This window comes from Vidua chalybeata, chromosome 15 (genome assembly GCF_026979565.1).
Source record: "Vidua chalybeata isolate OUT-0048 chromosome 15, bVidCha1 merged haplotype, whole genome shotgun sequence".
NCBI lineage: Eukaryota > Metazoa > Chordata > Aves > Passeriformes > Viduidae > Vidua > Vidua chalybeata.
The window spans coordinates 13,835,297-13,861,976 of NC_071544.1; the positions used below are offsets into that span (position 1 = coordinate 13,835,297).

At 43.6% G+C, this 26,680-nt stretch overlaps 1 protein-coding gene across 2 annotated transcripts; it reads left to right on the forward strand.

Moving 5' to 3' along the window:
* Positions 1–1,136: 1,136 nt before the first annotated feature.
* On the forward strand, positions 1,137–24,891 carry ITK (IL2 inducible T cell kinase). Of its 2 annotated transcripts, none has more exons than XM_053956628.1 (17): positions 1,137–1,307; positions 11,871–11,975; positions 12,962–13,043; positions 14,242–14,370; positions 15,016–15,056; positions 15,417–15,568; positions 16,011–16,076; positions 16,255–16,309; positions 18,466–18,545; positions 19,183–19,319; positions 20,020–20,094; positions 20,795–20,966; positions 21,626–21,842; positions 22,571–22,635; positions 22,721–22,839; positions 24,147–24,304; positions 24,820–24,891. In XM_053956628.1, the coding sequence occupies exons 1-17, from the start codon at positions 1,137–1,139 to the stop codon at positions 24,889–24,891; spliced, it is 1,896 nt and encodes a 631-aa protein (XP_053812603.1). The 2 variants fall into 2 exon arrangements, with proteins under 2 accessions (XP_053812603.1, XP_053812604.1); XM_053956629.1 differs by having other exon boundaries at positions 1,170–1,307; positions 15,016–15,065.
* Positions 24,892–26,680: the final 1,789 nt, after the last annotated feature.

Consider the following 26,680-nt stretch of genomic DNA (forward strand, 5'->3'; position numbering starts at 1 on the left):
CTGTTTACCCACATTCCACCAGACTCCATCTCTCCAAGCCCCAGTACCATCAGCAATACAATCATACATCAATAATACAAAAAATACACAAAATATTAAAAATTAAGGAGCAGAGAAAAATGAATTACATTTGTTTTAAAATAGAACAGTGCTGTACTGACTGTATTAGACACATCATAAATATTTTATAATTCTATATTAAGCCTGGTGCTGACTGCCCTGAACAGTCTCTGGAGGCCTGAGGAAACCAGATGTGTTTGGCTGGTTGTTTGTGCCCCTTTCACTGCTGATGACACTGGTCTTGATGGCACCCACAGAGGGCATGTTGTGCCTGTGCCCCCTGCAGCATCCAGACACAGCCTCACCAGACACATCTGAGGCAGTCAGTAATCCCCAAGTAAAAGTAACCATTGATAATTAATTAATTATTGGTTATTGTAACCATATTGTAACCAGTTTAAATATCTACTGACTGTAAATATTTATCATTCTTTATACAAGTATATCCTGGATATCATTTGTCTTTGCTTACACAGTAGGAATTTTCATATCATCACAGAATCATTAAGGCTGGAAAAGACCTCCAAGACCATTGAGTCCAACCTTTGACCAAACACCACCTTGTCAACTGAATAATTTCATGGGGGACTCCCTCAAAATGCATTGTATGAAATCTCCATGCTAAATACTCTAAATGGAAAGGCATCATTCCTTCACAAAAGAAATATGGATGCCTGATCCACATCCAGGAGTACAGTTCATCCTGAACATCCATGTTGGGTGTGTGCATTTATAATTTATAACTGCATTCACCAGATGAGCCAGTAGGAGACAGATGCTTAATCATGCCACACCTCTTTAATTTATCCTTAATCATTGATTCACATCTACTGCGTGTCCCTCAAGTGTTATTTTTTTCCACAACATTTACCTTAGCGTATATTTCAATGTGTGCTGCTCACCTTATGGCTTCAGAGAGGATGTGGTTATGGTCTGACAGAAAGGAAGCTTTGCTGTCGATGGGAAGATAAAGCTCAAAAACACCTACGCTGCCTCTTGAACACTTTTTTTTTTTTTAAATTAACTGTCTTCTTTCTCGTGTTTCTTTCTTTGACGAGGTGCACAGCAGAGTGCCCATGTCCTGGGAGACAGACATTCTTGGCTCAGCCATGAATAACTGTGTGCTCCTGGAGGAACTGCTGATCAAGAAATCCCAGCAGAAGAGAAGGACTTCACCCTCCAACTTTAAAGTGCGCTTCTTTGTCCTGACCAAATCCACGCTGGCTTACTACGAACATCGCCACGGGGTACGTCAGTCATTTTCTCTCTCGGAGCAATGGAAGGAATGATGAAATTTGTTTAATGGAGGGAAGGATGCTAATGGAGGAAGGATGATATTGCATTTTGTTAACTTTTCTGGTCTTTGCTACAGCACCATGCACTGAAAATTGGTCAAATGGGTCATTTAGAGCTTCTGGTCAGCAGGCATTTGGTGTGAATGGAGGAAGAAGACTATGAATTTATAGGAAGGATCTAGTTTTATTGTAGGAATTTGGTGTGGGCTGTGTGTAAGAGCTGTGTGAGCCTGTGCCTGGCACCTCACATGGGGACAGGAGTGACCTGGAATGGTGTATTATGAAGGTCACAAGTGTACCCTGATTGTATCTGTGAAAAAATAGTCCACAGATCTGCACTCTCATTCTTTTCTTCAAGGCATCAGGCTGATGCCTGGTAGGAGATCCATCTAGCATTGTAAAATAAATTCAGCTGCCACATGTAACGTGTGGATTTTGGAGCTAGCTTCAGATGGGCTGTGATGATGAGATCCAGGCTCAGGCTAGGCTGTGTTCCCCCAACTTCGCATTTTGTTGATTTTCTAAATATGAAGAAAATTAGAAGTCAATCTGTGCACCCCATTGTGTTTAGTGCTCTAGTGAAGTGAGAATTATTTCCTTCTATTTAGCTGGATGTTTGCGGAGCCTCGTTATGGTTGTAAATAATTTTGTTTGTTTTCCAACAGTCCCTGAACGTGCTGTTAATCCATTATGCTTAGGCACTGTTCTGTAGGCAGAGAAGAACTGTACTGCCTTGGATCCAGCACTGGCAACTTCAGAACATCTGATCTTGCTCAGTTGCAGAAAATTAAGTAGAAACAGAAACCAACAATAAAAGAAAAGTACAATGTGCCCTCATATTTTATCACAACCTATTTAGGGTTATAAACCAGCTTTAAAGGTTTAACGGTTTAAAGATTAACAGTCATTTTCACCTGCATGTCATTTCTCTTAAATATGCCCAATGAAATGTTTTTTCTTGCTTTTACTTTATAGTCTGTGTTTTTCTCACCTCCATTTTAAACAGGACACAATTCATTGCTGCATACTGCGACTGTCACTGGTTTGAGACTGTCTTTGTTTGTTCTCCAAACTATTTTTCAAATGTCATTTTTGTAAGATTTTAAATTCCATTATAACTATTCCACTTAATTAGTCGGGGCTAAATTTTGAAAAGCATCTAAATGATTTTGCTGTAGGTGTTTAGAGAAATCTTCAGTACTAGTTTTCTTTGGTGCTTTCTGAGTCTTAGTGGGCTTGACATGAATTGAACGTAACTCTGACTAGATACTTTTGCAGTATGTGTCTTGTCAGCATCTTGAGGGACTGAAATAGTTTGGAAAGTCTGACTTGGTGACTTTCAGTGGGGCATAGACTTCACACACTCTGTGTTTGTGGAAATTTTCCCTCTGAGTCTTCCAAAAGGTCATTTAGGTCAGATGAGGGTTTGGTGTATTATCCACTTTATCTTATATATTATATATTTTAAAATGCACATATTATATATGTGTAGACATGTGAAGGTAAATGCATGTGCAACTTTAGAACCTTGTGCACATTTGAGGCATGGTGGGTATATTTGTAATCACAGGGCTGATGTTCCATGAAATGCTGATTTTTCTTCCCACACAAACTATCAAAATCAGGCTGTTACATGAAAAGGATTTGTCACAAAGTAGAGAGAGAAGAATTTGTCCTGTGAAACACTCCCAGAACTGATCATCAGCCTCTTCAGTGATCAAAATTAGAGCATGCTGGTGAGACCTCTGCATGGTCAGGCTGTTGCTGCTCTGGAGAGGAAAGCCCATGCAAGAAACATCTTGTTTTGTGCTCAGAATGGAGGGAACCCACAGCATTTGAGTTCACAGCCAGTGGAGGGAGGATTCCAATGATCCCTGGGCTGTGCCAATCCCAGGAGTGCACCAGGACCAGGCACCATGTGCAGGTGTTGAAATCAGTGATCTGGTGCTCATTGTCTGGTGCAGTCCCTGGCACTGCTTTGCTCTGCTCCACAGGGACTGTCTCAGATAATTTCTGGGGCTGGCAGAGGTCAGAGCAGGCTGTCACCATTGCCAGGGGCCAGTCTGCAGGTGGGACATTGCTGACAGCTGGCTGCAGTGATGGGGAGCACCCTCAGGTGTTACATGGACTGACATGGATGGGCCCAGCACATATCTGAGCTGTTAAAGCATGGATTTTTCAAGGGACATCTCTGGGGATGTTTGCCAAGGGTTTTCAATGAGTTTCTTTAAGAACCCCTTACCAACCTGTCCAGTGGATTCCTGTACTCAGAGTTTTGTACTGTATAGTTCCTATCTCTCCAGTCCCTGGTCAGTCAGTAACAACAGCCTGTGCACAAAGTCAGGTAAAACAACTACTGAACTGCTTAAAAGTTTGAGAAGTCCTACTGATTTCGCCTGGATGACTTAAAGTACACACTTATGCATTAAGCCCTGGTTTATACAGTCTGCCTGTATTTAACAGGGTTTAACACACAGTCCCTTTCTCTGAATTTTAAATCAAAGGTATAAAATGACATTAAAGAATTTTTTGTAATCAGTTCAAAACAAGGAAATAAGCAGGACGAAAGGCTACAGGAATATTTCTGCAAATGATACCCAAAGCTGTCAAGACAACTGACATCATAAAGGCAGGGGTTTTTTTGCAGTAACTGTAATGGCATTTTTATTGTAATTTTCATCTTTCTGCCACAGCTGACAGAGAGCACTGTTCTCTTCAGGGCCAAGCACACAGTGGCCCTTAATGTTAATGAAAGATATTTACATGTCTCATTAGGAGAATGAGCCCCCAATAACTGCCAACAATAAGAAGCTGTGTTTTCTGGAATTCATTATGCAGTGCACAATGCAGGGCTGTCTTAACATAAAGCAAAGCCCTGATAACAGGCACATGTATTCAGCCCCCATCTCTGCTAAAAGACATCAGAAGTGCCTTTATTATAACATGCAAATCAATTCCAAAGGCAAAAATTATTTGTTTCAGGGTCTGATTTTGTAGCTACTGTACATGTGATTAAACAAGCACATGGGAGTAATAATTTTAACTGTTTCAATGAGTTTGGTCCTCACTACAATGATGGATAATTCAGACACTGATTCTCTCAGGGTCCTGGTACACTTGCTGCTCTGCAGAAGCAGCAGAGAAATGAATCCCTTTGTGGAGGTGTCTGGGACAGAGTTTCAAGTGTCCTTACTTAGACACAGCAAAAGCACTCGAAGTGGTGAATTATCTATATCCCCTTCACCCAACATGTTATGATCCTTGGTAAATCATTCAGGCACATAAATACTTTGAAATTTTATATCTTTATGCACTTGGGGGCTATTTTTAGTCTAGCTGATAAAGGCAGCAATGAAAGGCTTACCCAGAAAAAGCCATGTTTTCATTTACATCAGCACAATTCTTCCTACACTGGTCAGATGCTCAGGAGGTCACACAGAGTGAGTCAGCCTTGTCCTGGGCTCTTTCATTCAGATCTTTGATACTCACATATAAAGATGGCAAAGATGGCACTTCAGTGGGCCTTGAAATCTGCTTTCAGTCTCTTGTTACATGAGAACAAACGAATAAACTTGTCTGAAAAGACTTTTATCGGCATCCCAGAAATGCTCCAGCTGCTCTGTAGCATAATCTACACGTGGGGTTGCTTGCAGCAGTCCAGCTACCCATGGGACAAAAAGCAGTGCTTTGCTCCTCAGTCCAGTCCCTTTCACCTTGATTGTTCTACACAGAATCCAGCTTGTTTTTTTTCCCCAAGACTCTAATGTTAAAACTTTTCTTCTGGAGATCTCCCTTCTGGTCTTCTTGTTAGTTAGAGTGGCCATTCAAACCATTTCTTATTGCTTTGTGTACTCTGAACACCTTAGCAGTCATGAAGCTGCAGTCCTCACCTAAAGGGAATTTAATTATGGTTTTAAAGACAACCTTCCAAATAAATACATCTGATTAGACATGTCATTCTTCATAACCTCCTTGTATTTATTAACTAGTACTGTTTGCTTGCCAGAATTTGCAATACCACTTGTTTTCTGATGCATATCTCCAACTAATTTTTTAATAATACACATATCACCCACAAAGAAGTAAGGCTTGGCAGTGCATCACCCATTTCAAACAATTTTTATGCAATAAAATCAATACAACCCTAAATAAGATGGAGACAAAGTACAAATCTGTGCCTTAATGTCTAGTACATCTCTGAAAACTTAACAAGCATTTTGAATAATCCAAATTATATTATTGGAGTTGTTGGAGGATGAAGTTGATATTTTTGTCACAATGAGCCTCGTTTCTATTGTGAAATGACAGAATCATGGTAATGCTGGTTGAAGAGCACTTCTTAAATTCATTTAGTCAGACTTTTTGCCAGGATAAGATCAACACTCCAAGCACAACTGTCACCAACACCAGGACAGGTTGGCTGTAACATTGACTGGCCACTGCTTCAAAGCCAAGGACAGAGATTCCACCTCTTTCACCAACCTATTCCAGTCCATCCTACCCAGTATTTTTCTACATATTTGCAAAGTTCATGTCTGTCGCTTTTCTCACTCACGACTCCTGCAGCAGCATCCTGATTCAGGGTGGTGATATTGTCTAGACAGGATTGCCTTGAGCAAAATGCAGGTTCTCTGTGTCTGGTGTCTGTGGCCTTTCTAACTACACAAACATGTGGTAAAGTCTGGTAATAAAAATAGCTCCTTTTTTTTTTTTTTTTTTTTTTGCTGGAATAACTAATTTTACCTTCCAGAATATGATTATAATCATTTTCTACTTGCCCTTTCTGTTCCTGCCCAGTTCTGTGCCTACTAAGTCCTTTTCTGTGTATTTATTAGTCTTTAGTTTTTGAAGAAAAATCTTTAAATTACTTCTGAGCAATGTTTTTGCAGAAAATGTCAGATACTTCCATTTTGTTTAAATTACAAAGCTCAAATCTTCCTTCTGTCAGAGAACATTGAGAGTATAGCAACATCTTCAACCCATGTTATCTTTTATATCTTTAAAAAGGAAGGAATACCTCCTAATTTGAATACGTAACAATAAATATGAGGTTTCCTAATAGTGACCTTTTATTAGACTTCTCTATTGTGGCCATTTTTTGCTCACAGTGCTTTTGACTTTGCTTTATATTGTAATCAGCATTGTAACTTATTTTATTGCAATGCCTGCCTGTTGCTCTATACTCTTTCATCCTTTCTGGGTGAATTTTAATTTTGGCCTTAAAGCTTAGATTTTTTTTTTCATGAAAATGTGATGTCATATAGTTGATTTAATTTAGCTTCTTTTCTTCCAATGAATCCTTCATTCACTGCAATCCACTGCTCCCAGTCTTTGCTGGAGTCAAGAACAGCTTTGAAGAAACTAATATAGTATTCAGGAGTTGTTCCATGTGCTTTTATGTAACATAAAAGGCTTATTTCCATCATATTAGAAAGCTCATTTGAAAGCCAAAAATTTTCCTTTTTTTTTCTTTCCCTTCTGTTTCTTGATGATGACATTGATTTTCTTGTCCAACCACTTGTGCTGTTGTAGAGATGGGCACCCTGATAACCATCTCGGACAAGACTTGAGCCAAAGTGAATTTTGGAATTGAATTTGGTGGAAATACAGGGCTGGATCGGGTCGATAGGATTGTGTAAGGATAGTAAATAGTTGAATGGAGTCATCTCAAGCACCATTTGAAGATGGTTTTGTTATTTAACACAATTCTGTGCATTCTGCATCCAGGGTGTGCCCACCCTTAAAACACCTTCATGGTTTTTAGATGTGAAAACAGCAGTAAAAAAAATATTTATTCTTTTAGTTCAAGCTGAAGGATGAAATAGTCATGACAGACAGGTAAGACAAGCAGACACATTAAGGGATTTAAATATCAAATATAGCAAAATACACTGGAGATATTAAAATTTAACACAACAGCCAGGGTTCTACAGAAAATCCCAGTGTCATCAATTATCATGCCTCTCCAATTTTCCTTTAGAACAGTTAACATGACAGTAAATGCAAAATCCCTTACAAGTTTCTTTTAAAAATCAATTTCTTCAGTTTAGTTTTCAGATTCAAATTAAAAATTAGTTACATTGTTTTATTTCCTATAAGCCCTGAAACTATCAGTGTTCCTAATGAGAGAACACTCACAAAATACAGAATGAAGATAGTGTCTAGGCAAAGTTGCTATGAATCCAGTTTTCAACAGTTCTTAATATCCTAACTATTAATGAGAAAAACAGCACATTCCACAGATAAGGAATATGATAAGAGATAGAAAGTAATTGTATCAACACAGTGTTCAAGGAGATTCAAGTTCAAGCTCAGGTCTTTGGGTTGGTGGAAAAATACTTTAACAGGAGGGCCACCATTAAAATAATTCCATCTTGTTCCAGTGGTATCTCATAAGCTTCTGGTTGCTATTTCTACATCAAGAAATTCCTTTCCAAATTCTTTCAGAAGCTCAGCAAGGCCTGAAGAAAGCTCCTTGAAAGGCAGGACCACGTCATCATTTAAAAGGCTGAAGCTGACCGAGGCAGCTGAGCTCTCTGCCATGGGGAGTTCCACCTTGCACAACCCTCAAAATCAGCTGCTGCCTCTGTTCAAGCTGAACACTGAGCCCAGCTAGAGCAGAGAGACAGGGAACAGGTGGCTCAGGGTCAAAGCAAAGATCCTTCATCTACTTAATCGCCAATTAAGTATTGCTCTTTTTAGTCAAGACATTGAGTGAAAACAGGGAATGAAGTTTGGCTCAGATTCTTACAAAAAACCACAAAAACCAAACCCTGATGGTACAGAGAAGGTCATGAAATGCTTTCATTGATGGAAATATTTTTGTGGTCGAGCTTGCTGAGGACTGGAATTTCCTACCTTGCTCCACCCCAGCTATAAATCAGCTTTCCCCTACCCTCCTGCCAAGGAGGCACTGCCAGCCTTGCACAGGAGGGGATGCAGAGGAGATGGGGAGGCAGAAGGAAAACACAAACACCACTGGGCAAGGAAAGCCAAGCTGCAGCGTGGACAGCCCTCAGCAGGGACTGCTGCTGAGGAGACTGGGGCCACATGGATCTTTGATGGCTTGGTTTTCCCCTCACCAGAACAAAAGAAAGAAGACACAAGTTGTTATGCAACTTTAGAACCAAGCCAGCTTTATGAAGCACAGGGTGCTGCCTTCCTGCCAAGAAATGCTGCCTTAGGTCTCCTCCTCTGCTCCTTGAGATGTGGCTCTGCCCTCCCCTGCCTCTCCTCTCCCTTCCCTCTGCTCCCAGCCCTGGTGGCTACACCTTTTGCCAGGGCCCTTTGATAAACACAGCACCCACGGAGGGACCTTCAGCCCAAGCACTCGCCACAGAGCCTTTCAGCCCCGTATCTTACACCATCTCAGACCTTTGTGAAGCGTGAGGGTGCAGGGCCATGGTCAGGAAGTGTGATCACAAGCACACCTGTGTCACCTACAGCAGCCACTGCCCTCTCACCATGAGCTCTCACCCTGCCCCTACCCCTGAGCTGGAGAGAAGCGATTCATTTTTTTGGGTGAGCAGCAGTGCTGGTGGCTGGTTTTAGCACATGAGAGATGCCAGGCAGCTCATTCCTCAGGCAGGCACAAAGAGATGCCTCCTTGTGTTGCTATGTCCATTGTAAATAGTGTACATGGGCTGTGTCCATTGTCCCATGGTCAATTATCCCAGCATCTAAAGCAATCAGAGACCACCAGAGTCATCTGATTTATGCAGCAGTAACAAACCAAAGGATTAATCAATGAAAAAGCTTCTGGATCCGTGTGGCAAGAGGAGGAGGAGTACCAAAGATGAAGATATCAATGCACTGGGTTTGTGATGCACCTAGCTCCTTTCAGAGCTGTTCCTAGAACTGATATATTGCAAATCATGGACCAAACAAAAGAAATCAGGATGGGCTGATCTGCAGCACGTGTGCTTCTCCTCATGGCACAGCAGCCTGCCCTGGTTCTTTCCACACATGGCTCACAGCAAGACCACTGATGCTTTTACTGATCAGCTAAAACATCTACCCAATTATACTCTGGGCAGTCTGGAAATAGCAAATGGAGATCTGTCAGCATGTTTTGTCTGCCCTTTTAGGAACAAGTCTCTGAGGTTTTTCAGAGGCCATTTTTAAGAGGCTTTTTCTCTCCCCTTCTTTCCAAATGGCCCTGTTGCTTTTGTTGGATTAAAGTGTGGTCACACATCACAAAAGCAGGGATATGTTTAGTTCCAGCCCAGATTCTGGGTAATGCCTGGTTTGTGAGGGGTAATTCCAGTTGTTTGTCCTGCTAGAGGACTGTAATTGCTTTCTATCAGCAGGGTCCCATCAGCTGAGGATCTGCTGGGCAATGCTCTGGCTGTGAGACACACACCAATGTTGTGCTGCAACATGAGATTATGAGAAGCTTCCATCACTGAATTGTGTGATTAAAAGGAACACAGTGGGTCATGAGAGCTGCAGGGCAACTGCACAAAGCTCCTTGAGAAGGCTGGACCCTGTCTTTCAGCAGAGTCCAGAAAAGCATCAACAAAAACCAGTGTGCAGGGAAAGAGCAGAGCCTGTGCCTGGCACAGCATTGCTTGCTAAAGCCTCAGGGCAGGAATGCATGTGGGTAAACCCCAGGACTTCAAAGGAATGAGATGAAGGAGGGTTCAGCGCTAGCAAAATTGAAGGTTTTTATAGGATATAAATGGCTTTGTGCCTCATCAAAAGGGTAGAAGTCCCAGAGGTAAAACAAATGATAGAGGAGGTTTTGAAGAAGAGACAGAGGAAGTCAAGTCTAAAATAAGTGACTAGATAAGAATGAAAGGAAATAGATGGTGAAAATGGGGTGCAGTAAGGCCTTCAAAGGCTTGCCAGCACTCTTGAGAGTTAATTGGCATTTACATTTAGGGGTGCTTTAAAGCCTTGGGTTTACTGATTTAGGAGAATCCTACACCCCAGAGAGCTACACAGGCCGATGTCTACAGGAGACAGTCCTGGCAGTAAATCCAGAGACACTGGTTAAACTGCAGCAAATACAAATACAAACCACAAATGCACCAGCCAAGGCCAGCAAGAGCAGTGTAAGACCACACTGTAACAACTCTCCTCTTTGCCTCAAGTCCAGTTCTACAGAGGCAAAACACCCAGCCAGTCGTGCAAGAATGAGGCTTGGGGACCCTCAGGGCCTCTCTGTTTTGAGGCTGTTTGACAGTGCTCTGTGGCAAACCTCCCCCCATCTCCAGAGGCATGAGCTGCTGCCATGGTTTAGGCAGAATTTAACTCTAAAAGTGACAGAGGAGCAACAGTGGGGTTGGCACAGCGGTGGGGATGGCTGCTGCCATGGGACAGAGCTGCAGGGCGGTGGTGACAGACAGAAAAAGGGACAAGAGGGAGCTGGAGGGTGTAAGACACAAAGAGTTGGGGCCCAAGGGAGGGTCAGAAGGTTGCCAAAGTCTTGCTGAGTCTCTGAGTGATAACCTGTGGCAGGTACAAGGCAGCAGCTGAAGTTCAGGCTCTGTCCTGCTGGCAGTGTTTGGAAAACAGAAGCTTTGCAGTGTTTTGGTGTTCTTAAACCTCACCGATTTCCGTCACGCTGTCCCAAAGCTGAGTGGGGGGACAGCTTAGTGCTTAATCCCTACTAAAAATGAATCAAAACAGGAAACCAGCTCGCTCTGAAGAGCAACCTCGTGTAGTGGATCCTGCAGAAGCACCAGAGGCTGAGCCACAGCTCCACTTCCACCAGCTGCCCTCACCCCTCTCTTGCAAAAGCTGAGTGCCACTGGCCATGGAGCCATGGGGTAAGGATTCCACAGGGAATAGGGTACACCAAGGCAGCTGGGATACGTGAATGTCTGCTCTTTTTACTCTTTCCCCACTGCCCATACTGTTATTTGGGTACCTGATATACCCAAACACCTGGTGAATGGAAGTGCAGCAGAGGATGCCAGAGAAACAGCTTTGTTGGCAAGTTTTTAAGAATAATATTTATTTCAAAATTCCCTGTTGTTTCTTTCTTAGCTGAAAAGCCAGACGAAGCAAAAATAGTGAAATGTTGTAGTTTTTTGGAAGACAGATACAGTAAAAATGTGCATTTTGGATGACATGAATAGTTTTGAAATTCTCAGTACCCAAACTTTTTTAAATAAAGTATTTATTAGTTTATATCTTTTCGGTATGAAACAGGGGTGTTAGTAAACTGAAAATTGAATGAAAATAGGTGTTTTTTTGTTAAAAGGGGATTTCATTTTGCTGGAATAAAAAATGTAAAAGCTGAATTTCAAATAGAGGTTTTGACTGGTTCTCTAAAATCCGTGTGCTGAGTTGAAATATATGTATGTGCATATATGTATGTGTATGGGCATGCATATAGACATGCCAAATATAAGGATTATTCTTTACATTTTTTAATGTCTCACATAATCAGTTAATTTGCTTCTGCTCTATTAAAACTAAATCTCCCACAGACACAACAGTCTGGTCTAATTATTCTCTTAATCCACAATCATTATCATCAACCAAGTGCTTTCCTCTGTCTTTTAGAAAAAAAGGACTTTGAAGGGTTCTGTGGAACTTTCCAGGATTAAATGTGTGGAAATTGTGAGAAGTGACATCATCATTCCCTGCCAGTACAAATACCCTTTCCAGGTGAGTCTGTCTGTTCACCATACTGAGAGAGACATCACTTCATTTTGTATTTCAGTAGCATTTCCTTCGCAGTGCAGTCGATAATGAACCCAACACTGGGTTCTTGATCAGAAGCTCTACTCCAATTTAAATAATCAAAAGTCAGTGAGGTTGTCTTGGTTTGAAAAGACAGATGTCTGCTAAGGAAGGCAGGAGCCTCCCCTGACATGGAAAATGTAAAACCCTCCCTCCAAATTGTTATGATTTTGGAATTAAGAGGCTCTCAGGCAAAGATATGGGAGCAGGAATAACAGTTCTTTATTAGGGAAGAAAAAAAAATAAAACAAACCACAATGCAGTAATACCAAACAATACTGCCAGATTCAGAAAACAGCCTGACATCCTGTGGGTCAGGGTGTTGGTAGCAGTGCCATTAAATGGTGGCTGCAGTCCTCCTGGAGTGACAGGTGAGCAGTGATCCTGGTGTAGTCTTCCTCTGAAGATCCAGTGGTGGTGTAGATGGGCCTGGTCTTCCTTGGAATCCAATGGAAAGGGCTGCACCTCTGGGAATCCAGTGGAAAAGGCTGCTGTGGTGTTCCACACCTCAGATTATATCCAGGTAGGAATGCTTGGCTCCTCCCTCTGGGCAGAGCTTCTCCCAGTGGGATGCTGGAATTTTATCAGCCATGCAGTGACACTCACTGGCCCATGAACAGAAGAGATGTCCCCTGAGGGAGGGTGGGTTGTGGAAGAGATAAAGAAAACTGCCCAATTAACAGAAGATAACTGGTCCATCAGATAGGCAGAGAATACACACACCCATTTCCTAAGGCAGAGGTTAAGAGCTGCTTCTGAACAGTCCTTGCTACTCCACTTCCCCACATCATCATTTGGCACGTAGCTTTTTAGTAAGAGGGCTGCTGCCTCTTTCCTTTGGTGACTCCCTTGTGACCAGTGCATCTGGGATGGCTTCTCATGGCTGGCTCCTTTCTCTACCCCCTTTCCAGATTGTCCATGACAGCTACATCCTCTACGTGTTTGCCCCCAACCGCGAGAGCCGGCAGAGATGGGTCCTCATGCTGAAGGAAGGTAAAAACCCCTCTACCCACCCAGCTGTGGAAGGTGCTTATGTCAGACCAGCTTTGTCACAAATAATGCTGAGAGAATTAGCAGGAGGAGTCAATGTCTCCAATCTCAGCAGTCAAAGTGTTTATAACCCACATAGTGGGTTATAAAATCAAAATGCTTGTAAATCTGGTGGGTGTGTTTTCAGCAGACATGGGAATTTTGTATATGAGATGGTTTATTTGGGGACCTTAATGTCTGTCAGTGTTCCCATGGAAGTGTCAGAGAATGGACCAGGTCTGTTTGGTGATGCCAAGCAATGGGACAAGAGGCAATGAGCAGAAATTATGCCCAGGAAGTTCCACCTGAACATGAGGAAGAACTTCCCTGTGCAGTTGCTCAGAGAGGGTGTGAGGTCTCCCTGCCTGGGGATATTCCAGAACCATCTGTGCCACATGCTCTGGGATGACCCTGCTTGAGCAGGGGGGCTGGACCAGATGACCCAGCGTGGTCCCTTCCAGCCTGACCCATTCTGGGATTCTGTGATTTGTGTCTTTCTAGAATAAACTCTTAATAAATGACTGTAATTTGAGGTTTCTTCTTCAGGAAGAGACGAGGATTTTCCTATGGCTAATTTTTTAAATAACCTTTTCTACACAGAAAATTTTTCAGCTCTTATTAATAGATTTTTTTGGTGAGATGACAACCTTGTTAGAGAATCATGATTATTAAGGAACATTTTTGTGGGTAGCTTTCATTTCCTGTTCACCTCCTGAATTGTGCTGTGGTTCACTCACATGGTGCTGCAGTAACCAACACTGGGTGCAGAGACAAGCAGAGTGCTTGACGTGAGGAAGGTGTCAATTAGTTACATAAAAACTGCACTAGGCTCTGTCACAGCTTTTTTTCTGTTTTACAGCATTGCTGCTGTATTGTTCCCTCTGAAAACATTGTGCCTGATGGAGATATTGTGAAGTTCATGCACTGACTCTTGCAATCAGTTATTCCCCTATTCCAAGCTTCTACTTTATCACCTCTTCTCATTGAAGATTTGGAGACTATCCCCTCCTTTTGAAAATTTGAACAGTCTCTTGAAAACAAGCCTGCGGAAGCTTCTTAAAGAGCAGATTATTTCCATTTAGTTTTAGATGACTTCTAGAACGAATGTGGATGCAAATAAATTCATTTCCCGCCTTCTTTTTCTTCCCCTAATGTTTTTCAGAAATCAGATACAACAACAGTTTGGCTTCAAAGTGTCATCCAGACTTTTGGTTGGATGGCAAGTGGAGATGCTGTGCTCAGACAGAGAAGATGGCAGCTGGCTGTGTGGTATATGACCCCACCAAAAATGGTAAGGGACTTGTTAAGACCATCCCGACATGGGAAATATTTATTCCTAGCAATAGTAGAGGATTGAATCTCTTTTATACAGAACATCAAAAAATATTATGTTAGATTTCCATATTTCCATAAATGTTCCTGGCTCCTTGGGATGTTCTGGCTTATCTTTTACTGTATGTAGAATTCTATTTTTTTGAATTCACATTTTCCTCTGTGTGATGCTTGGAGCTGGTTTTGAAATGAGATGGAGAACTAAGAACTTCATCAGCTGTCGTCAGTCAGTAAGCCATAACAACTTTCTTGAAATAAATTCATTCAACTGTCCTATTTTAACCAAACCAAACCATATTTCCTCTGTGGTTTCAATGGCCAAGCGTAATCTTTACTTTGTCTCCTGAAAATGAACACAAGTGGTCAATCATTCTTCACCAAAGAAACATTTACCTTGTATTTTTCACCTTGATGCCTTAACTAATCTGTACCCCATTTCCAAGCCCTGCTGAGATTCACTGTGTAGTTGGCAGGTCTTGCTCTCAAGGTCCAAAGCTCACTGTTCAGTGGGTTTGTATCAGCTGTATCAATTCATTGCATTGGTGGTTTCTCCCTTGGTTTTGTCTTCACCTACTTCAAATTACCTTTCTTGATTTCTTTTCAGCCTCAAAGAAGCCTCTTCCTCCCACTCCTGAAGATAACTGGGTGAGTGCAGTGATGCTGTCCTTAGTGTCCTGCCCTGAGTGATTAACTACCAGTGGGGAATATGTCCTTATTAATGTTCACCACAGTGCAGTGACCTAGAATTTCACCTGTGATAACATTCCCTGGGCATTTTCTGTGCAACTGAAATTTTTATATGAAATTCATTGTTTGAAAGTGCCAAAAATTCTCTTGCTGCCACCACACTCCACTAAATGGTCTGGGGTGCTCTTAGGCTTTTAAACCCAGGGGACACCAGTGCTGCCAGGAAAATATCACTTTAGAGAGCATGTCACTGCTTTTTACGAATATGAATATTAATATGAATGTGAATGTGATGAGCCTTTTGCCTAATTTGCGCAGAAATTGTTGCTGGACCCAAGGGAAGCAGTGGTCATAGCCATATATGACTATGAAGGCCAGAACCCACAGGAGCTGACGTTACAATATAATGAGGAATATTTTGTGATTGACAGCTCTGAGGAACATTGGTGGCTGATTCAAGATAAGAATGGGTAAGTCCCTCTTCAACTGCCAATGTGCAAATCCTTTCTAACTCCAGTTTGCTCTTCTATTAACATACATGTTTATTCCCTCTTGTTCAGCTTTTGCAAAGCATCCTCTTATTTACAGGGAAAAAGTGGTGGAAGGTTATTGATGGTAACCATCTTCCATTTGCTGTTGCTTCAGGCAGCTGAAGAAAAGGATCTGAAAGTTAATTTTACAGCAATAAACAATTCAGACTGATATTTGCAGTGATACACAGGGGGGAAAATTGTGAAACTCTCAAGTTTAGATGCACAATCAGTTGTTTTCTTCTCCAGTAACCCCGCTCAATACATCCCCACCAGCACTTTCATCATGCAATGAGCAGGCAAAGCTTTCAAGGCTGACTCCTACAGATGCAGAGAAAATCCTGTCTGTCAGCACACTCACACTTGTCTTGCCTCTCAACAGGCATGAAGGCTACGTGCCAAGCAGCTACCTGGTGGAAAAATCACCGGAGAATCTGCAAGTTTATGAGTAAGTTGTGCCTGTGTTTTTCTTGCACCTCTGAGTGCTCTGGATTTGAAGCTGCAAGTCTCAGATGCCCCCACCCCAGCTCACATTCCACCCTGGGGATGCTCCTCCATTCAGAAGCTTTTCAGGAGAAACTTTCCTGGCCTAGAAATGCTGACTCGGAGTCTTTTGATGTTTTCAGGTGGTACAATAAGAACATCAGCAGAAGCAAAGCAGAAACTCTGCTCAGGGATGAGGTAAACTTATGTACTCCAATCTTATGTATGGGGTGGATGGGAAATAATAATTAATTAGTGACAAACGAAGCCTGCAAGGGCTGCTGTGTGTAAGAGAGATGAACCCTGGGTTCCTGCTCTGTGTCCTTAGTGTGAGATAAAGGACCACCAGCACACCCCCCTTATCTCCACGTTAGCTGAGCATGGATGGAGCTGTGCCATCCAGACACACCCAGTAACTGGAGGAAAAAACTGCTTCAGAGCACTGTGCCAGCTGAAAACTGTGATTTTAGCTCATCTTTTCTATCTCTGCAGGAGGCCTGCGGATGCCAGTAGTTCTCTGAAAATCTAACCAATCTTGTGCTGAAGTATTTTGGGTGAAAGCCAAAAGTATGGCTGTGGGTTTTGTTTTTTTAATTGTGTGTGTGCATGTAAGCACACATCTCTAATTTTTCAGTTGAGCCAGAATTTTCCAGTGAAGACTGTACTGAAAATACAAAGAATAAGCTTCTTGTTCAAATTTTCCACACAAACACAACCTTAATTTTTAAATCAGCTCTTACATTAACAGGTGGCCCTGTTAATAAACACAAATAAAGTGTTCCTTCCTGGAAGAGTAGTATTTTATGGAAATAGCAGCATTTTTGTGCTGTTTTAAAAATTCTTGTACAAAGTACTAGAGGAAAAGTCCACACATGGTTTAGTAGTCTTATTTTTTCTTTCAGTCCTACCAGTACAACTTTTCTGTGGTAACTACCCCCATGGGAGACTTCTGGTTCAAGGCCTTGCAAACCTCACAGCTCCCCCCAAAAATGTGGCCAAGTTTGTGAGTGATCTTTGGCCAGGCTTGGTGTCAGCTGAGAACAGAAGGGCAAGAATAGAGCTCGGAGTAACTTGGGCAGGATGCTGCCACCAAAACCTGCCCACCTCCAGTCCTGAAGCCCTCACTGTGCATGATTAAATGCTTCTACAGCAGCAGAGAGACCTTTCTTAGAGCCTTCCTGTGCCAGATATTGTGTGGTGCAGATGCAGCAGATGTTGTGAGGACACTGGAGGGTCGACCCTGGAAGTTCACAGCTCAGCAGGCTGATCCCACCTGGGCAGAGCTGCACAGCCAGCAGCTCATACCCGGGGATGCAGGAGCAGCTCAGCCTCTGTGTTCAGCTGGAGCTGATCAAAGCTCTAGGGAAGGAGGTCCAGGCAGGGTGCACTTGGTGGATTAGCTCTGCATCAAGTGTTGTGGGTGGGCAGAAGACATGAAATGGAGGAAACCTACCATGTAAAGCAAAGGAGGAGGGAGTGAAAAAAATCAGGCACTTGGGATGCCAGATGAAAATCATCTTTATCTGCAAACAGAAGAAAAATGTGGGGTTTATTTCCAATATATAGGTCAGTACAGCACATTCCAGCCAAACTGTGATGTTAAATCTCCTTTGCCATCTGAACGCCATCTGGGCCAGTGGGATTGTGCCCCATGAGGCATTTTAACATTCAGATGAGTGGAAAACAATTACAGTGAAAAGTTAAAAAGAAAAATTGTTCTGTGAGTGCCAGACTGCAGGAGGATTGCTTTCTTACCCATTTATGTTAGATCCTGGATGACTGGTGTACCTAGGAAAGGGCAGGATCATGTCCAAGGTTTTCCAATCTGTGGTACATTGGTAAATTATCATTCCTACACTCCCATATGGATTCTCTGGTGCTGGATAAACTGTGATTTGTTCTGAGGCTGCTCACTCCATGGGGAGCACTCAGAGGGGTTTGCCTTTCCACTCAGCCACACATTTCATTGAACATGTGTTCTGTCAGATAGGGCTGAGGGCAGTCAATGAATTCAGAATTTCCAGAGGAGAGATTTGGAGGGACAGAGAGGCACACCCACATGTACTCAGCACGAGTGCCTAAGTCTCATTTCCTCTGAGAGCTCTGAGAGGAAGCTGAGGTAAAAGCACCTAACACCCAAGAGGGACCTGCAGGCCCTGGGCAGCCACCAGAGCTGTGCATGGAACACACCAAGCTCTGTCAGTGGGGTGATGGCTCTTTTTTTTTTTTTTTCCTATATGTTTAGCACATCTTCATGATAGGGCTGAAATAAGCACAGCTTTGCTCCCAGCCTACTTCTTTTTTTTTTTCCATTATGTCTCTAACCAGTTTTCTTTCCTTTGCTCCTGTTCCAGGGTAGAGAAGGGGCCTTCATGGTGAGAGATTCAAGGCAGCCTGGCATGTACACAGTCTCTGTTTTCACCAAAGCATTAAGGTACAGCTGAGCTCAGCAGCTTTTCACATCAATTACATCAATGAAATGGCTTCTATGAGTGTGTAATCTCTGTATAGTTGTTTTGGCATTATAACGAGAGAGCAGAAGGCTCATGAAAATGATGGAGGAAAAACACTTCCAAAAAAGGCAGAAGAGTCAGCTGCCAGTCCCAAAGTGTATTAAAGGCTCTGCTTCTCCCTGAATCTAAATATGTGCCCATAAATAGTCCTTTGGACATCACTGGGGTTGTCATTCTGATGGCATTGTCCCCTGAACTGAAGTGTCAGTGGGATCAACATGGGCCATGTGCTGGACTCACCAGAGCTGGGTAGTGCAAGACAAGTGAAGGGGTTTCAGTGATGGGGCAGAAAGTTGCATTTCACAAAGAGGCAGAGAAACTTAGCACACAACCTTCTCTTATCAGGAAACCTCAGCCTTTCTCTCGAGATGAGACCTCCTGCAAGTGAGAGGGAGAACATACAAGAGTTCATTAGCAACTGCAGCTCACTCCTTGCTCCTCCCCCATTCTTTCTGGGGGAAAGTTCTCCCCTTTGCTCACTTGTTTCTGTTTATACCCCAAATCCCTGTCTTTTTGCTGCAAGCTATTTTCTGTCAAAGAAAACCTCCTCTTTTTCAGCATGGACAACAATCCTGTTATAAAGCATTATCACATCAATGAGACAACTGACTTTCCCAAGCGATACTACCTGGCAGAAAAGCACGTGTTTGACTCCATCCCTGACCTCATCAACTACCACCAGCACAATGCAGCAGGTGAGAGAAGCTGAACAGAGGTGTTGCTGGTTTGCCAGGTGACTGTTTTGAATGCAGGAGGGCTCCCAAGCCCTCTGTCCTTACAATGAAGTGCTAAATGGCATCAACTTTTCTCCCACTTATTCTGAAATGGCCATTTCAGGCCAGCTTCCAGCATTACATCCTCACTCTGGTTGTCCTTCTAAGGCTGACCATGGCCAACACAGGTGTCATAACGACATATTATAGAGAGCCCTGGGGGTGTATCACCACTGCCAGGCCAAGTTTTCTGCTGGAATCACGCTGCAGGGCCTTCTTGAGGTGATCTATCCCTGGGCCTTGATTTGACACAAAGTCAAGGACATGGCCCGTATCCATAACCAGACATGGTAACTCCCATCCCTACAGTCCAGGAGTACCAAGGGAAACATTGGGCTTCAAAAATACCCTGTAAATACCAAGTATCATTTGGAAATTCGTCAGAGTTTACAGAGACTCAAAGCTCTGGATGTGAAAATGGGAAATAAGCTGAAAGTGCTCAGAACCGGCTTCCTTCTGTCAGGCAGGAAATCAGAGCCTGCACAGAGGTTCAGCTGCCCTCAAGTGGAGCTGAGAACTCAGTGCAATAAATCTGCTTCCAGAATCCAAGCTGCCCCCTGGGGTGGTGGCAGCCAGGCTGCCATGGCTGTGCAGTAACAAGAACGTGTCCCCGTGTCCCCAGGTCTCGTGACGCGGCTGCGATACGCGGTCTCCTCCTGGAGGAAACAGGCCCCCATCACCGCAGGGCTCAGCTACGGTAAGGTTCTCTCATGACTGCATGGGAATCACACTCCTGGCTGGTTGGCTGGGTGATCCTGCACATCCCCACGGATATTGAGGAATATTTGTGTGGTTACAGCCACAGTAAATGGCTTTCTTCAGGTCTTTGCACTGCACCGTTCAGCAGCTTGTCATCTTTGTCATGGCCATTGATAAGGACTGAACTGATCGTGCAGTGCCTTGAGGGAGGTGATGAGAACCTCAGGGTCCCAGTGAAGTCAACATTAAACAGCAAAATGAATGCTGAACAAAGGGGATGGAAATGGGAGCACAGAATAATTTGATGAAAGCTGAGTCCCTCCTGAAAGATGCCTTCATTTGAATATTGTTGTCAATAGAATTTTGCCAGTATCATCTTTATTGTAATTCTTGGAGACTTCAAAGCAACTCAAGCCCCATGTTGTGCTGGGTACTGCACATAAGCATGGTAAAAACAATCCTCCCTGAAGAACTGGATAGGCAAGACAAAGGAGGGAGAAAGGGGATGTTGTTGTTCCTACCCTTGAACATGACCTGCAGCATGGACTAGTCAAATGAGCTATCAGAGGTCAGACAGGCAATTTGAGGGAGAGCCAAAGAGTCTCACTTGGAGTCCTGCCTCAGTGTTTAACCCACAAAAGCTTTTTGTTTGGCATTCTACTGCTCAGTCTTAACTCTTTCTCCCTTGCAACCAACAGGAAAATTGGTCATTAATGCCTCTGAGCTCACCCGTGTGCAGGAGATTGGCAGTGGTCAGTTTGGGGTGGTCTACCTTGGCTACTTGCTGGGCAAGACCAAAGTAGCCATAAAGACCATCCGTGAAGGAGCGATGTCTGAGGAGGATTTCATCGAGGAAGCCAAAGTCTTGATGTAAGTGGTAGATTCACCACGACAATCACACCCTGTAGGATTCACAAAACTGAATGAAAGTCAGGAATCTGAGTAAGGAATTCAAACTTGGATTATCTGCTATGTATCTTAATAGTAAATAGACTGGTGAGCTCTGGTGGCTACAAAGGAAGGCAATTCAAAGTGTAGGTGAATTACTGTGCTTCCAAGTCTATCAGTATCCAGAATGGTCTTCCAGATCTCTGCATTTCAGGAAGGCAAGGATAATTGATAGTGCATTTTGGAGAGCAAAGTGGTTTTTCTCAGAAAAGATCTCAAAACTTAAGGGCAATTTAATTGAAAAGCCTTACCTGTAAAATGTTTTGCTTTGCACAACTGAATATATTTGTCTTTGGTTTTATTGATTTTTTTAATGCTTTTTTTTTTTTTTTTTTTTTTGCATTTCCCTCTCCACAAAACAGACCGAAATTGATTTTATTTTTGTTTGATTGGATGGTGGCCACTACCAATAAAATGGGATGATATTTAGTCTTTGGTCTGCACATCTGCAAAGCTGGCCTTTGCCGTGAGCTGGGAGCAGCGCTGTGACATAAATTGCTGTATATAACACACTTGCTGTGAGGATAGCAGGCACTGAACCTATTTCAGCCTCTTTCCCACCTTCCCTCCCTACCCCACAGGAAGCTGTCTCACCCCAAGCTAGTCCAGCTTTATGGTGTGTGCTTTGAGGATGCTCCCATCTGCCTGGTGTTCGAGTTCATGGAGAACGGCTGCTTGTCTGACTACCTCAGGAGCCAGCGGGGCAGCTTCTCCAAGGAAACCCTGCTGGGGATGTGCCTGGATGTGTGTGAAGGAATGGCTTACCTGGAACAAAACTCTGTCATCCACAGAGACCTGGTATGTTGGGCCCATGTGGATTTTTTCTTTGCTCCAGAGGGGCTTTTCCCTCTGCTTTCTTCCTTAATTTCAGCTTCCACACTCCTCCTGCCTGTCTGTTTATAGGAGATCCTTTATCTGCCCTCACTGCAAAAGCAGCACAGATATTTTAGAGGAAAAAAAAAAAGCCAAACAAGTCCAGGAGCACTGATCAATCTATTCCCCTTAACTGGTTTTGGGAGAGAAGAAACAAGCCGTAACATTTGCCATTTTTCCTTAGTGGACTCTTTTGCTCCCCAAGAGCCACAGTGCTGACCACTCTTCATGGCTAAAACCAGTGAAGATGACAAAAAGACCTGTTCCAGCATAAGTCATGTATAAACATGCCTTGATGATAAAATAGTTTTAATTAAGGGGTTTTCAGTCAAGCTCCATCAGTCACTGCTGCAGTTCCATTAGGCGTGCAATGACTGTGAGTAGCTGTGGCTATTTTAGGGTCTTGTTCCAGCCTTTCTGGGCAACAGGGGCCTGTCAGAGTGATGGTTGAACAGCTTTTCTGGCAACAGGATCATGCTGCAAAATGTACAGAAAGCATGAGAAGCTCAGGGTTTTGTCCTCTTTGTATGGCACAATGTCACTTTGATGCTCCTTTTTTAAGCATGATCTGCTCTTCCAGGATAAAAGCCCCTGAGTGGCTGTGACAGTGTTTTAGCTCTGACCTGATGCCTTTGCACCTTATTTTCTTGCAGGCTGCCAGGAACTGCCTGGTGGGGGAATCCCATGTGGTCAAAGTGTCTGACTTTGGGATGTCAAGGTAAAGGCACCGGGGCTATGCATGATCCCTTGGGGCTGGCACGGGATGGGGTAACTCAGCATTCCCCCTTCTTTTCCTCTTCCAGGATTGTCCTGGATGACCAGTACACCAGCTCCACAGGAACCAAGTTTCCAGTCAAGTGGTCTGCCCCAGAGGTTTTCTCCTACAGCAACTATAGCACCAAATCTGACGTTTGGTCATTTGGTAAGGAACTCTTGTCAAAACTGAGAAAATTCTACAGCCCCAGCTGAGAAAAACAGGGGGCTCAGTCCTCAAGTAAACTCTCCTCAACACTGCATCCTCTGGACTCCAAGGGTGTTTTGCCTGAATAATGGCTTAGAAAATCAAACCTAAATCATTCAAGTGAAAGAAAGGAAAGAAAATCAAACTACCGAGATACTTCAGAACACTTCAAATATTACCAATTTAATGTATTATACATGTGCAACTCTATATAATACCAAATAATGAACTCTGTTTCATGCTGACTTAGCAGGAGTGTCCAAGGAAAGGAGAGGAGAGGAGAGGAGAGGAGAGGAGAGGAGAGGAGAGGAGAGGAGAGGAGAGGAGAGGAGAGGAGAGGAGAGGAGAGGAGAGGAGAGGAGAGGAGAGGAGAGGAGAGGAGAGGAGAGGAGAGGAGAGGAGAGGAGAGGAGAGGAGAGGAGAGGAGAGGAGAGGAGAGGAGAGGAGAGGAGAGGAGAGGAGAGGAGAGAGGAGAGGAGAGGAGAGGAGAGGAGAGGAGAGGAGACATTTAGGCACTCCATCTCTCTGCATGTCAGTCCCAGGGCACTGATGCATCACTCAAACCCCATGCCCTTCCAAATTTGCTCTGCTGACTCCATTTCCTTTATGCTGATCTGAAAACGTTATTTCACTGCCCACACTTCTCACCTCATTTCCTGCTCCACAGCGCATTGTTTGACGATTTGTGTCCATTCTTTGGTCTCCCTTCTGGACCCTCACAGATAAGGGCACCGCTGTGTGTTTTTGCCCAAAGCCATAACAAAGGCTGTCCCCTGGGCTGTGGATCTGGCACACTCATGGGCCTGGCCCCTCTCCAGCCCACACAGTGAATGGGGCAGTGTGCTGTGCACAGCTCACAGTCAATGGGGTGCCACTCAGCCCTGGGGCCAGCAGTAAATAATGCAGGATTATAACCTTTGCCAGTCTGTGCCTGTGGATTCTGTGCTTGCCGTGCCCTTTGCTGGCTGAAGCTGTGGCTGAAGCTGGGCACTCCTGGGGTGGGCTACGAGCAGCACAGTGGCAGCTGGGTGCTCAGGCCCTGCACAGACTCAACAGGGAGATGCTTCAGAGAGCACCAGAGATCCTGGCTGGCATCCTCTAACTGTACAGCTGTGTTAGGGCCTGGCTTTTCTACTGAGAATACAAGTGAAAATGCTTTTTCAAGTAACTGGCACCAGTGTTAAGCTGCAGAGAAGAGCAGGTAGAAAGTGGCCCTGCTGAGGATTTTATTTGCGTCCTTGTGATTTTTTCCTGTTTGATTGCTTTAGGAGTGCTGATGTGGGAGGTTTTCAGTGAAGGCAAAATCCCCTATGAGAATCGCACCAATGCAGAAGTGGTGGAAGAAATCAATGCAGGATTTCGGCTCTACAAACCCAAGCTGGCCTCCAAGGCAATTTATGAGGTGATGAGCCACTGCTGGAGGATGGTGAGTATTGTACTGGAGAGCCCTATTTCCCAGAGAAAATAACTTCCTTCCCCTTGGCTTTAAGGAGGAGAGAGACTTGTGCACTCCACATGCTAACAGAAGATAAAATCCTGGAGGTGAAGCACTGTAGCTTTCATCTGCACTAGCAAGGAACCTCTGGACTCTCTGCCTTTTATTTGACTTCACTGAGAAGCCCATGTAGTGCACCTAACTCAAGTTAATTCCACAATTTCCTTGCTAAGAAAGCTGTGGATCTGTGGGGCTGAGTTCTAATGGTGGTAAAAATGACAGCCAAGCCATTACAAGGTTCTTAGTGTCCACCAAGCCAAATTCACTGGTAATAGAAAAGAAACATTTCACAGAAGGAAGGTAGTTCTTCCTGTGGGATTTTCTCTATAGGGGTAGATTGTATTTTTATTAATGCTCAGTTTCTTCCCAAGGTTTTCCTTGCTAACCTTGCCATACCTCTCCAGCTGACGTTAATGTTCTTCCTCTCTCTTCTCTCCCTTGCTCAGGGGAAAGATGAGCGGCCATCCTTTTCTCTTCTGCTGTTTCAGCTGAGTGAAATCTCTGAGTTTGATGTGTAATCATGGCACTGTGTGCTCAGCACAGCCAAGAGACTCCTGAGAAGAGAGAAGGCTGGATTTTCCCCAACAAAGCATTAACAGGAATCCTCTCACCATAAACACTTGCCATATGCCTGGGGAGAAGGAGAGGGCAGAGGCTGGTACTTCCAGACAGACAAGATATCCCCAGGTCTTCCAGAGCCTAGACAGAGGCTTTGGTTTGGCCAAGAGTGTGGTTTGCATCTTAAAACCAGAAGTGACTATTGAGCATGGAGTCCTGAACCACACAGTCCAGCAAGGGTGCTTCTCCTAAAGAGACAGCCTCAAAATTAAGAGATCTGATATTGCTGTTCTATTTCTGTGAACTCCCAAATGAAGGTCTTCCCTGGAGGGAGGTAAAAAAAAAAGCTTTCTTTAACTGAGGAGGAATGTTTAGACACTTCCCTGGCTCTCTAATTCAGAGTGGGCTGGACCTAAAAGCTCTGAACAGGAATAAGCCTGGGAGACACAGAAGCAGGCTGGATTCAGTGACTGCATTTCTGATGCTGGTATTTCAAGGTGGTTTTGTTTTCCCTTTGCATGATTTTCCCTGCAACTGTGGCATAACAGGAACAGGATTTGGATACCTGGTAAGCTGAAGTGGTGTCTGTGTGTGCATGCAAGTTTGTGAGGGAGGAATAGAAAAAGAAATGCATGTGCTGAAGAGTCTTGAAATTCTCTCAAATTGAATTGTACAGTGAGTGGGAAAATGGGACTCTGATGCAAATGAAGACATTCTTGGAGGGAGGAAGTCAAAGCTGAATGTTTATATTGATTTTTTTCTTCAGTCTTTCTACATCAGAAGATTAATATGTGACCTCCACCCAAATTCTTTGAACAAAGTATGGAGGACTGAGCAGTGCAGAGTGTTACGTGTTCACAGCCCAGGACAAGACAGAGTATCCCAGGATCTGATTACCTGTGAACGGTACAGGAATCTACTCCTGAACTGGTGTGTTGGGCAGGAAGGAGCCAGAGGGCTCAGGAGGGAGCCAGGAGGAGAAAACATGCAGAGTATGTGCTCAGTGCACCAGTGATCATGAGAAGAATTCTCTCATACTTTAAAAAGTAACAGAATCATCACAAGTAAAGACTTCTCCATCTCTTCTGTGAACAAAGGCACTGACCAAAGAAAAAATCCAGTGTGAATGGTGTGCCTGGGTTCTTCCTCCTCAAGGAGTTCCACATTATGTGGCGACAGCAGAAGATATAAACAAAATCCATCTCCTGGTATTTCAATTAAAACTGCAGTTTCGCTGCAAGACAGAGACACTGTTTTGACATAAATTACTTCAACCCCAAATGTGTGGGTGTTGGTGTCCTGCAGAATTTGTAAATAAGATGAGGACTTTTTGCTAAGCATTAACAATCACTAGGGAAGTCGGGAGGACTCACAGATGATATGTGCAGATATGCAATATATATTTTTGATGCTTTTCTGTTTGGGCAGGTGAGAACAGGAGGAAACCTTATAAGACAGGAGCTTACAAAAACTCTGAAGTGCAAACTTCAGCAGCAACCTCCTGTCACTACACAAGTCAGGTTCAAATATGTTTGCCAACAAAAATGGAACAAGGAAATCATGTAATCCCATGATCTCACATATCCTGTGTCAAACTATTTCTTCACAGAAGGAGGCTTAATTTTTGGTATTTTTCAAGCTCCTTGTTCTAGGGTGGCTTTTAGGAGCCAGAATATCTTTTCAGGCATGTGGAAATGGGCAAGGCATCAGTTCCTGCCTTACACATCTCCCCACACTGTGACAGGGGTG

Bases quoted from the DNA above. Each gene is read 5' to 3' on its own strand.
- ITK (XM_053956628.1), top strand. From the start codon at position 1,137: ATGTCCTGGGAGACAGACATTCTTGGCTCAGCCATGAATAACTGTGTG. The intron at 14,371-15,015 runs GTAAGGGACTTG...ATTTCTTTTCAG, and splicing joins ATATGACCCCACCAAAAATG to CCTCAAAGAAGCCTCTTCCT. The intron at 22,636-22,720 runs GTAAAGGCACCG...TTCCTCTTCCAG, and splicing joins TCTGACTTTGGGATGTCAAG to GATTGTCCTGGATGACCAGT.